This window comes from Haemaphysalis longicornis, unplaced genomic scaffold (assembly GCF_048455015.1).
Source record: "Haemaphysalis longicornis isolate Haplotype H1 unplaced genomic scaffold, Haemaphysalis longicornis Haplotype H1 scaffold_10, whole genome shotgun sequence".
NCBI classification, from domain to species: Eukaryota; Metazoa; Arthropoda; class Arachnida; order Ixodida; family Ixodidae; genus Haemaphysalis; species Haemaphysalis longicornis.
In genome coordinates, this window is record NW_027526204.1 from 73,106,140 (window position 1) to 73,118,866 (window position 12,727).

Below are 12,727 nucleotides of genomic sequence, written 5' to 3' on the forward strand. Positions count from 1 at the left end.
AGCGGGCAGTAATTTGTCCATTAAATAATTGTAATTAATTATTTATCTCGAGAACTACGGTCCTAATCATTGAAGTGTCAATGAGTAATTTGTAGTTACCCATGGGAGGCGTCTAACGGCAATATTTTGAGCAACGAGCTAATTGCGTACCGCGAAATATAAAAAAATACCACCTGAAGGTGCTCCCACCCACTTCATAAACCGGCGCCCTCAAATTGGCTGATTGAAAACAACTGCTTTCCTGCCACACGCCCGAAGAGACAGCGCATCGCCTTGATAATGACATGCAAGGAAGAAGCAGCAACAGCAAGTTTCGCGGTGCGGGTGAGGCAGATAAGGCAAAAACTCAGTCGCGATTTCTGCTTTCTTTTTTTATTATTTTTGCATTATGGTTGACTCATAGGCAGTCCGTGTGAAGGCACTGCTGTATGATACGGACTAAAGCCCCTTTATGTGGGTGGGACCGCCGTCAAGTGCTAGTTTTCATATTTCATGTGGTTTCTTTCTCGGCCAAAATAAATGCGTATTTAATTCGTCAGCGAAAATACCGCCGTTGGATGCCTCTCGTGGGTACCTACAAGTGCCTCATTGACACTTTAATGATTAGGACCGTAATCATCGTTATGATAATTAATAATAATTCATTAATTAGTTACAATTATTTCTCAATAACAAAACATCCAGGGGCGGATCCAGGCTTTTTCTGAGAGGGGGGTCAGCTCCTATCAGTGATGATGATGATGATGATAAGCAGGAGGGGGAGGAGGAGGAGCCTTATTCACTGCAATTTATGGAAAGCAAAAACACAAGAAATACAACAAGTCATCAATGTACCTTTTTCTGCGACCTGAGTGGTCATCTTCTTGGAGGTTTAAATTCAAAAATTAAGGGAGGGGTCAGGACATCCGGACCCCCCCTCTGGATCCGCCAATGAAAACATCACTGGCGGCTGCTTCACTGTACTGGAAACATTATGCACTAGGTTTTCTTCGAGTACTGCCATTTTTTTTAAATCTCTCTGCGTGATAGCTGGGACAACCTGTATATGTGATGGAGGGGGCATTGCGCCGGAGCGGCTTTTTACCCACATGTCTCGTCCGAATGGGCTTGCGCATGAATCGCGAAGTGCAGGGAAAACGCTAGCACGCAGCACTCGACATCGCTCAACCGGATCTCGAATCGCGTGATGCCAATACGGGCATGTTCTCCCACAGCCAGTCAGTGATGTCCCATCCCCTCCCTCCCAACACGACTTCGTAAACAGGTTCGTGAGGCTGTGACACTCTTCCTTTTTACCTATACATTCCTATCCTATCGAAAGAACTTCCGTGTCTGTAGCGTCTCTTCCTTGTGTGCCGTTTCGGACAGCTTTGACGTTGACCGCACAGAACCGGCTCGCACTGCGATCTTCATTGTGTGTTCAGGGCGGGCGCTTTCTCACACGCCTTATTACCCAATTAGCTGCCCGGATTGCGGGGACGGACTTTTGCGCTTCACCAAGAACTGCTTTACACCACTGCAGTGCCCGCCAACAGCTTACGGCAGCCTGTCTTCTCGCAGGAGTACCCAGACAGCGAAGTACCGCCCGGCGCATGGTCGGTGTACGAGAAGGTCCTTCAGTTCATAGAAGTCCTCAACGCGAGCCACGTGCTGCCCAACGCGAGCGAGCAAGAGATTCAGGACGTGTACACAGCGAGCGTGGCGGCGCACCTTGGCAGCCACACGGCGGTCACGCTGCAGTCCTCGGACCCCCAGGCTGTGCCGACGTCCGGCCAATTCACCGCCGGCGCCCAGGAGGACCTCAAGCTTTTCTTTCTCGTCAACTGCTTCGCACATTGCGGGACGATCGGAAGACTTCGCCAAAGCAATGTAGGCGACCAATGGTCCTCTTGACATCCTTACAACCTCTTAGTGCTTGCGGCGCAGCTTGTGGGCGTAGCGGCCAAAACAGTAGGCTCCCGCATGCGTGGCTCGCGTCTATGGTGCCGCCGTATAATTTAAACGCCATTCCTACACTGCCCTTAGTATATGTGCATGTTTGTGACGCTGCGCTTTTCTAAAGATCCATTGAATTGTTTTGGAATGAATGCGACGTCACGGATGTGTACCTGTCTTGGCGCCAATACGGCCAGCGCTCATCTCCTAGGCTTCGGTTGCGTCCTGTCATTGAGTAGCAGCTTAAGCAAAATTGCAGGCCTCCGACCGGTGAATGGCAACAGTTCCATCGCACCAACAGCAAGTAACTCTATGGCGCTTACCAGGTGTTTTTGTGTCTATCAGTCCTAAGTTCGCGTGTACGTCAGCAAAATTCTTCCTTGTTCACAAAGACTCACTTTCCTATCCACGCTTGCACTCTGTTCGCAATCTGGCATAAGTTCCGTTAAAGGCAGCTGGACTTCTGCGTCCTTGCCACTTCATTTCTCCATTTCGCCAGCTTTCCGACAACAGCTCCTTTTTTTACTGCAAAAAAAAAACCGGGAGATTTGGTGGGCCTCTTTTCTTTGCAGCGCACGCTATAGAAAGACGCCCTTCTACATGCTTACATCTCATGTGCTGCCACTCTTCTGCCTCGAGGTCGTCCTTCACAAGACCAAATGTTGAAATTCGCTCGCTATACTGGTCCCTCTCAACATCATGTACCTTTTCACATCACAATCTTCAAGTACACGCCCAAAGGCCACCGCGACGATTGGAAGTTGTGATTGATCTCAACTCCACCTTGACACTTTTGGGCTGGAATCTAGGCTCCACTGAACCCGAGGTTTTAGAGAATTGGGACATCGCGCGCACGCCGTGTCTCTGGTCCACTCTTACCCCCTCTGATGCCCCATGGTTTACGCCGATCGCGACTGTGACTCCTGTTTCTCTGACCGAGGCGAAAGACGAAAACGGCCATGTGGGGGAAAGTTCGTTGCGCATGAATGATAACTATGGGGCCTAAATTATTCTCGTTCTCAATACTATGGCGCTCGTCATAGCCCAGGAGCCGCTTGGCTACTTAAAACCTAATTTAAGGTAAAACTACCACTTCTCACTACTCGTCAAAGGGCAGAAAATTGTGTTCGCCTTCAAGTCGTTGGGATTTAGATGCCTTACTTCAACATAATCTATATGGCGAAGAACCAGCCTGCCCCGAAGCTGGGCGTGTATCGTTTATGCTCGACGAAAGTTTTCCGAGATCTGCTTGCACCTTCTTCTGAAGGTTCCGCTTGAAGCAAAGCACAGTTGAATATAAGGGTAGCTCACGTGATTCCAGAACATTTGAATTCCATCCCACAAATTTCATTCGCTCACCATTTCTTCAAGCATCATTATTATCTTAATCTGTCACCTTAAACGTGTGCTTAATTCCGCAATAATTCTTACACGTACATTGCCACTTCACAACCAAAGTTATCTACCTCCTACGGTAATGTGTCTTCGTCAAATGGCTACGTCCGGCGTCCTAATTACGCATCAAAAACAAGCGCTCATATGAGTTTAGTTATAACTAGTTTGGTCGTTCGTTTTACCTAATGACGGTTAGTAATTGTGATCGCACTTCCTACAACAATTTTGTGCATGCCAAGTATCCGCATTAAGTTTTGATTTAAACGTGAGCATCTGCCAACACATAGGCATCGGTGTAAGTTAATTTTCTTCTGTAGAGCAACCGGTAAGCTTAATCGCAAAAACGTTGCGTCCTTTTATCAAGCACATAAAACATTTTCTGCATAAGGCCATTTATTCCTTCTGTTTTATTTTATTGCAAAGTAAATGGTGAGGATATAAAAGACAGTAACCGTGCAAAGATGGTAATAAAAGTGATGAGCCCGTGTGAATAACCAAGCACGACACCGATGACGCAATTGCTAACGTCATGCACACTTTATTTGTCGTACGTGCACTGCAAGCCGTGGCATCTCCTTGAGACTTATTAGAGCTAATTCAGAAGGTGTTCGTGCTTTGAGGACTGAGCGATGGGTCCCAAGCACAACATGGCCCACACTGCGACTTTGTCGGCATGATGTGTACTGTACAACAGTTGTTCTTTTTTGCAGGTGGCTATCTGCAATTTAGCCCTGCCGGCTGCTCCTTTTTTTAGGCGTGCGTTCAACTGCGGTCGCCAGCATCGGCTCACCACAGACTTTACATGGCGAGACTTCACCACAGAAGGCGGACAGTGACTCCTCGGCCTCTGCCCAATCGTCGGACGTATTGCCGAACACGTTGTGTGTAGTGCACTTGTGTCATTGAATGGGCTATTGTTGACTTGCACGTTTTTTGCGATCGGGCACTTGAACTTTTCTTTGAAAATGCCGGACTGATGTTCTGCACGCTCAGTTCAGTACCTAAAACTTTGTGAATTCTCACTACACGCTCCTCTCACAGACTGCCGGTCAATGCGGTTGTAAACTGCTTGTGTTGTGCCTTCATTTCATTCTTTTAGTTGCCATTGGGTGAATGTTTATATTTCGCATAAATTTTGGCTGACGGCGTTCATTGACGCCATTATGTGTTACATTTTGTGTGTCATCGTTATAATGGAAGTAACTGACTAGTCATTCACTTGAGCACGAGGAATCCGCCGCTTTCGATATTGGACAGACCGCCTGGATTGTTTCCCGACATGAGAACTTCTTGTGTAGCAGCAATTACACATGTGTTTGACCTGCTGTGATTAGTTCAATACATTCGAGTAACTTTCTTGAGCCGAGTTGTATCGAACACCGTGATAAGCAAGAAAGTGAGCCCTTCCCAGCAAAAAAGTGTTTTGTATCCGAAGGCTGCTCCTACACTCGATTTGTTTTTGAGACGTTTCTTTGTCTCCTCGGCTTCTGCCCAATCATCGGATGTATTGCCGAGCACGTTGTGTGTAGTGCACTTGTGCCATGAATGCTTTATTGTTGACTTGCACACATGCACCTGCACCCCACCTTCCGCCCCCCTGCTTTGGATCGTACATACGGTGGCGCTACTGCGGCCGCCACACGCACTATCCAAAAAACAAACCAATGATTCAAACGGACAATTCAACGTTAAATTTTGTTTTAAAGTGCGTGATTCTTCATTTTATTACTTTCATAAGTTGTTTATTGCTATCTTATCTCCTGTTTTTTAGGTTGCTATTGTTTCTGCGTCCGCACAACTGCCTCGATCAATTAGCGCTTGTGTGGGCACTCCGGCACAACGTTGGTCCCACCTGAAGTACTAAATTTGAAGTTACCATTTGGGCGACAGCCTATTGTATGCCAAAACTAATCCAGTAGCCCATCGAGTGGCTCTAAATAATCATTTAGAGCTTGCATAAAGCCATCAAAGCGATTTCTTATTTATTTTTTTGCCGCCAGAAGACCCAAGAGGACGCGCAGCAGACGACAATGTGCAAGTGACGGTTGACCCCATGGTCGCACTTCTTTTTACTACTGTTGCTTCGAATGTATATAAAACACTTGCATAGTTGAACACAATATTCTTCTTTGGTATAACAAATTTACGCAAGCACTCAAATACCATTTTTCGCCCAAGTCGTCGAGCGGCGAAGCAAGTTGAATAGTTTATTTTGTCTTCAAGAGATGGCGCCACTGTATAACATGATCTAAAACAGTGGACCAATCGTAGGGCCACTTTTTATGCATGGGGCCTATAGTTTCGCAACTCCTATACATCATTTTCCTTGCTAGAGGTGGGCGGCGCCATTTGCTTTTTGTGACCAGATGCTAGCGCCGTCTAAGAAGCGACCGCCGAAACCGGCACGCTGAGCTTTTAAGTGCTCCGTTCTCTCCGTGCATTTGCTCGGTACCCGTGCCTTACCGAGTGAACAGTAGTGTTTTGGCGTTAACTTAGCGGTTGCAGTGCTTGTGTTTGTGTGTGTGTTCTGTTTTGTTTTCACCATCTGCGGACAGATTTTAGGTTCTAATTTGCTGCCACAGCGGAAGATGCCGACCGCGGCTGTTGCGAGCAGCAGTAACACTGGTGGGGGTGGTGCCGGTGGTGCACCGCAGTTCCGCGATTGGAAACGTACCGGTATGACACCGACTGTCAGAAAAATTGATATCGGGGAGCAAATACGTGTTTTCAATGCCACCATGCTTGTTTTGTGCACCGATTAGTCATGTTTACGGAAGCGCGACGTCTAATGGGGAGCGCGCACAGCATATCTGAGTCAGCTGATCCACGCTCGCAATGGACTTTCGACGAGGCGATTGCTACGCTGTTGACATTGCAATGCAATATATTCTTTCTTAACTAGACTTATGACGGTTACTGACGAAACGAAATTACCTGGGCTGAAAAATAACACGACCGCACAACCAGTCAAATTACTAGTATTCTAAGGTTGAGCAGAAGGATCGACATTTGGGCGAGTTAATATTGGTTGATCATGATCGTGATCAATATTGGCCTAACTCTGCGCAGCGCATGTGGACTGTCGCTCGGAGCCCACCTTTGTGGAACCGCTGCTTGCACCACAAATGCTTTACGCGATCAGTAGTAACTGTTTTGTACTTGTTGTACTTTAGATCCCGTGACAACGCAAGAGGATTAGAAGCTTTTCCCTTGACCTCATTGTGCACAGGTTGAGCTATTTTCCAAATGCAGCGTTCACGTATCTCGAGCTGCGTTTTCACATTGGGCTGCCTACTTATCGTGCTATCGACCAGCAGTGTGCGATGGAGAAAATTATCCTTTCATATCGTTTGGCAGTGTAATGCGTTCACATGAAAAAAAAGTGAGGAAAACGCCGTGATTTTAACCGTTAGATTAGATTAAAAGGTGATTGTTTATTGCCAATTGGGTATAATGACCAAATAATATATGGTATTTTAAAATGACTACAAGGAACGAGAAGTTATTGTAATGTTTTATTGTATCGGCGCTCGTGAAAATCACCAGGCGGTCAAAATTAATCCAGAGCCCTCCACTACGGCGCGCCTCATCACCTATAAGGCGTCGGAACGTTAAACCCCATAAAAATTAATCAATCAACGAATCAATCAATGCTGTATTGTAAAGGATAAACTAACATTTCAGGGTGTTCCGTGCCCTGTCGCAGCTTTGCGTTTGATAAATGGATTTTGCTTCGTCTGTTTGCCGTCCAAGTGTACCCAACAAACGCTAGAGTTGGTCGTTGTTACAAAGTCGTTACGATTTATCAACGGCGTCCACCAATATCTCAACTCGGTGTCCGTTGGGAATCGATGCAGCAAAAATACGTCGCAACCGCACTGCATTTTCTCCAGGCAGTGTCGCGCAGATGCGTGCTGTCGGCGACTTTTCTCGCTTTTTCTGATAGTTCGATAATCCACCACCGCACAGTGCTGACCAAGAGACGTTTGCGCCTTGAACGGCATCATAGCATTGACTAAAACAGTTGAAAGTTCTGCAAAAACTAAGCACACGGTGCGAAACACCCCTGAACTACGCAGCGGAGCACACCGCGCCGAGCGATGTTAGCAGCCCAGCGCGCACAGGCAAGAGAGAGAGAGAGATGGAACTTTATTCAGGCATCCGGCGTGCAAAGGACACGATTCCCGGCCACGCAGGGCTCGGTCGCGTCCCCTCTATCTAACCACCCTAAGTCGCAAAAGTCCTAGGGCGTCGGGCTTAGACCCCGAGGCGGTTGGTCTCGGCGTCCGCTCGAGCTACTCGGAGCGCTCCCGGCCGCCACCGTCGGCCCCCGACCCCCACCTCCCGCATGGGAGGGCGGAGTGCCGGGAGGGACGGGCGGGCGCGGGGCCCCCTTTCGCCTTTGCAGAGCCAGAGCCGCCTCGAGCCGCTGGATGGCCCTCCTCTGTTGTTGGGGCTCCGCAGAGCCCACGCATTCGCGCACGTCCGGTGGGTACGGGTCCTGTCACGCTGGTGCACTGGAAGCGTAAGGCGCGCCTGCCGCCGAGAGAACTGGTTTGCGAGTATTTTTCTCCTTGCCCGGCTGCTTAAGTAACTCAGGCGGGATGATCGGTGGGTGGCGCCACCAGGCGGAATTTAGACGCAGAGGGTGAGGCCAATGTAGAGTGTACATTCTAGCCAAGGCGCGCACGCTTTGGGGTAACGCCGCAGGCATTGGAATAGTAAAGGAGGCGATGGTTGTTTACACGCGACAATTGGGCTGCTGAGCACGAGGTCGCGGGTTCGATTCCCGGCTGCGGCGGCCGCTTTTCTGATGGAGGCGAAAAGCAAAAACGCCCGTGTGCACGAGATTTCGGTGCACGTTAAAGATCCCCAGGTGGTCAAAATTAATCCGGAGCCCTCCACTACGGCGCGCCTCATCGCCTGCGTTGCGTCGGGGCGTTAAACCCTACAATCAACCAATTACACGCGGCAAAACATTCGCACGCAGTCAACTACATCGTACTCATGCCATTCGTCTGTAATTGCAAACTGCGCGTGGCTTAGCTGTGGATTGACCGCGACATCACGATGTTTTTTCGAATGTAAACAACTGCGGGCTGTACTGATTATTTGTTCATTGCAAATATTATTCAAACGAATAAAATGCGTCTTATTGGTGTAATATGAAGGCTGCAGCTATTAAGAAGATACATAAAGTATTTTTCAGATGTGACTGTGACTAGAAATTGAAATTGCTGTTACTGCCAAGCGTTTTACCGACTGTACTTCGGGGGTCGATGGCGCTCCAGCCCTTGTCGATTCATCGTAGACGTAGAATTCCGTGTGTGCGCTCATGCGCGTGTGCGTGTGTGTGCCTGCGTGTGTCTGCGTAAGTGTTAGTACATGTGTTTGTGTGCGCGCGCGTGTGCATGTGTGTACGTGGGTGTGCGCGCAAGTGTGTGTGCGTGCGTGTGTGTGCGCGCGCGTGTTCGTGTATGTGCGTACGTTTGTGTGTATGTGGGAAATAGTGTGTGTGTGTGTGCATGGGTGTGCGCGTGTGTGTGTGCGCGTGCGTGTGTGCGTGTGCAGACTTGTGTGTGTATGTGCGTGCATGCGTGTGTGTGTGTATGTGTGCGTGCGCGTGCGTGTATCTGCGTGCGTGTGAGTGTATGTGTGCGTGCGTGTGCGAGTGTGTACGTGTGTGTGCATGTGCGTCTGTGTATGTGTGTGTCTACGTGTGTGTGCGTGTTCGTGCGTGTATACGTGTGTGTGTACGGGCGTGTGCGTGCGTGTGTGTGTGTACGTGTGTGTGTGCGTGTGTGTACAAGTGTGTGTGCGCGCACGTGTCTGCGTGTGTGTGCGTACATGTTTGTGCATGTGCGCAAGTGCGTGGGCGTGCGTGTGTGTGTGCCCGTGTGTTTGCGCGTGTGTGTGTCTATGTGCGTTCATGCGCGTGTGTGCGTGTGTGTATGTGCGTGTGCATGTGCGTGTGTCTGCGTGCGTGTGTGTGTACGTGTGTGCACTGGTGTGTGTGCGTGTGTGTGTTTTTGCGTGTGTGTGCGCGTGCGCGCGAGTACGGGCGTGCGCGCTTCGTTGAACAAGGAGGCAGCTGGGACGTGGTCATCGGCAGAGGCGTCGGAACAGGGGGGCTGGGAGAGCTATGTCTATTCTTCTTTTACAAATGGGGTATCACGGTTCCCCCAGTTAAAACGCCCCCATAAAACTTCTTCTGAGCACCAGGAGGGTTCAAAGAAAGTTAGGTTTTAATGCTGTTTTACTGCGTAGTGCTATTCTTTACCGAGTACACCCAAGCCAGAACGGTGTAACGCCCTGAATTCCCACAAAAATGCAGATATCGCGGTAGTTCCACCTGTAATCGCTACAATAACGTAAATGAAGATAACTGGTCGCACGCAATTTTGAAAAAATACGAAAAAAAGCTACAAAATATTAAGCAAAATGGCGAAACGCATAGCGCCCTGTATTTCCACAATAATGTAGATTTTGCGAAAGTTCCACCTGTAATCGTTGTAATAGCGGAAATTGAGGTAATCGGTAGAACGAAATTTTGAAAAAAAAAGAGAAAAATAATTAATAATTACGGGAAGTGCCGAACCGTGGAACGCCCTGCATTTCAACAATAAAGCAGATTTCGGGAGAGTTCCAAATTAAATCGTTTTTATAACGTAACAGGATATTATTGGTCGGACATGACTTAGAGAAACAAAAAAAGACTAAAAATGCACGCTCAAGACAAGCTACGTAAGAATGCCACGTACTAATAGATAATTCTCTTAACTTCTGCTTAATTTTTTTGCCGACGGCAAAATGCCTATATCAGAGGACATTCCGTTGAAATCCCAGTGGCACTGGTCACTAATTAAACGAGATTTTTTGTGGTTATGAATGCACCGAATTTTAAGCCACAATAGTCATTTCGACGTTCCCCGTCTTCAGCGGATATATAGTTAGAACTAAGGCCAACGTATAAAGCATTTGACAAGCTAATCTTCCGTCTCAAAGGATGCATGGTACTGCATTTTGTATCGGGCTCATACTATCATGATGCTAGCCAGCTTCACTGGAGAGTGTGGCCAATATCTTTTTATGCTAACCAGCTCAGATTTTTCGGAAACCCCGTCGCTAGAGGGGGTTTGCACCAATCGCATAATTATTCACGCTCTAGAAAGTTGTCAGCTGCCAAGCATTATTCTAGCCACATGAATCAAAATCAAGCGGATCACGAAGAACGGCAGGCACTCATAGTGAAATCGGTGGCATTCATGACGAGGCAGAAAGCGGACCCTGCTGAAGACGAAGCTTTCTTCACTGACTCTGCGTAAACAGGCCTTCATGAAGCTCCGAAAGCGCCCCTGGCTAGCAGGAGTAGCAGAAGCGCGGCTTCGCGTGAGCCGGCGATAAGGAGAGCCCAAGAACATCGAGACGGGCCAGTCGGATGTGCCCACGCACTCTAGCAATCTGCGCCGCATCTACGCATAAATCGCGCTGGCATGGGGTTTTGACCGCTCCGGCCACCGCTCCCGTGCTCAGTATTATTTTTGGAGCACCTGTACTCTAATAGAACACACACAGCGCAATTTTGAATTCTCAAATAATAAACCGGAACATTAAAAATTCATTACGCTGATCTCACAAGTACATTTCAACGCATAGCGCAACTTCTTATTCCAGCTGATCAGGGTGTTTAACTCTTTTCCTTTGTAAATAGGCTCGCGGTATGTTCGCAGTAGGTTCGCGGTTAGGAGGCATGTATTAGATGCGACGCTCACAGCACCTCTTGTCGGCGGCGCTGTCCTTCCTGCGTGCGTCCGTTGTTGTCCGCGGCGTGCGTCCGTTGTCCGCAGCCACTCGCCCGCTCTCCTCTCCGATAGTGAACACTCTCTCGCGAGGGGCATTGGATTGGATTCGATTGGATTGGATTGGCTTTGCTTGGCTTGGATTGGATTGGATTGGATTAAAGTGAATTGTGTTGGATTGTGTTGCGTCATAGCCGCGACAGACGTACTGGCGCCGGCGTGTGCCCAGGTAAGAGCGCGTATGGCCCGGCGCGCTCTCACTCCGCCAGTGGGTGGCGCTGCGCGCGGTGCTGCGCATGTGCAGTACTCTCTCTCTCTCTCTTGCGGTTTCCTCTCCTTCGGGCGCACTGCGCATATATAGTGCCTAGAATATAACCGGTGTGCCGCTCTCCAGGCGGCCTTTCGGTCGACGGTTGCTCTCCGCGTGCGCTTGAACCCCCTCAGCGTCGCATCACACCAGGGTTCCCGCGAGGGGAGGTGGGCGTAATTTTTAAATGTACAATTATAGTAACATAGTGGATACCAAGAGAGTTCGTAGTAGGCTCGTGGTTAGGAGGCATCTATTCAAATGTACAGTTATAGTAACATAGTGCATACCAAGACCCGTCTAGAACAAGGGTAAGGCCAATAACACGATGGAGGGATGAAAAGGGAAATTCCGTGGCCAACATTGGACTCGAGCGGCGCAGGACACGAGCTCTTGGAAGCCTGCTCAGGCCCACTGGAGGCCTTCGCCCTGCAGTGTTGTTGTTGATAATGATGATGATGGTAATGACGATGATTATATAAATCTGCAGTGTGTATTGCATTTGCAGTTCTTTTCTTTTTTTTATACGTCTATACGTATATTGCTTTTCAGCATTGACAAATAAAAAGGCATTGAATCGTGCGTGCTACCCTTGCCTCGTTAAGGGGGCACAGTCACCGCGAAGTCACTAACTGGTCTTTCAAAGCGAAACTTCCGATGCCTCAATAAATGGCGTCACTCGTCGCGCAAAGCCCACTGCAGGAAAGCCGCTCTTACACGGTGGGTTTCACAAAACGATGATGATGATAAGCCAAGGCCCACCGAGCTCCTCAAGAAAAGGAAAACGCGTTCGAAATTAAAACCGCCTCCTTCGCGTTATGAAGCTGACGGCTATCCGACAAGGTCGAAGCAGTCTGGATTTTTTACTATCATTTTAACTCAGGTAACATCACAGAAAGCTTCTCGTTTTGATCATCTTTCTTTTAAGAAAGGGGTTCTGATTTTTCCCCGTTCTTTCTGACATCTCTATTTGGTTGGATCTGACTTGTTTTGTGTTGAAGATTCAATTGTGATTAATTGTGTATACTAGTCATTGCAGAGCTCAGCACATCCCCTGCCAAGTAGTCAAAGAAAACAAATTATCATGATGAAATAATGCCGATAATATTGTTACGAGGCAGATGCGAATAAGCTGTCTATTTACAGATAATTACAGCTGAAGGCCAAGAGACCAAAGCCAAGGAATCTAATGCAGCTCGTGCCAGTCCGTTTCTGCTCGATCTCTTCTTCGTCTCTCGGCTTGCCGTACGCGCCCACTGATGAGGCACATACCCATAGGTGAAGTGTACGA

At 48.4% G+C, this 12,727-nt stretch overlaps 1 protein-coding gene across 1 annotated transcript in view; it reads left to right on the top strand.

Annotated features, from left to right (window-relative positions):
* LOC144157794 (uncharacterized) overlaps nucleotides 1–5,343 on the top strand; it is an 8,160-nt gene extending 2,817 nt beyond the window's left edge. Inside the window, exons 2-3 of the mRNA XM_077688553.1 lie at nucleotides 1,561–1,869; nucleotides 4,041–5,343. Of these exons, the coding sequence (XP_077544679.1) occupies nucleotides 1,561–1,869; nucleotides 4,041–4,166 (435 nt within the window). The 3' untranslated portion in view covers nucleotides 4,167–5,343. The remainder of the gene's footprint in view (nucleotides 1–1,560; nucleotides 1,870–4,040) is intronic.
* The last annotated feature ends 7,384 nt before the right edge of the window (nucleotides 5,344–12,727 follow it).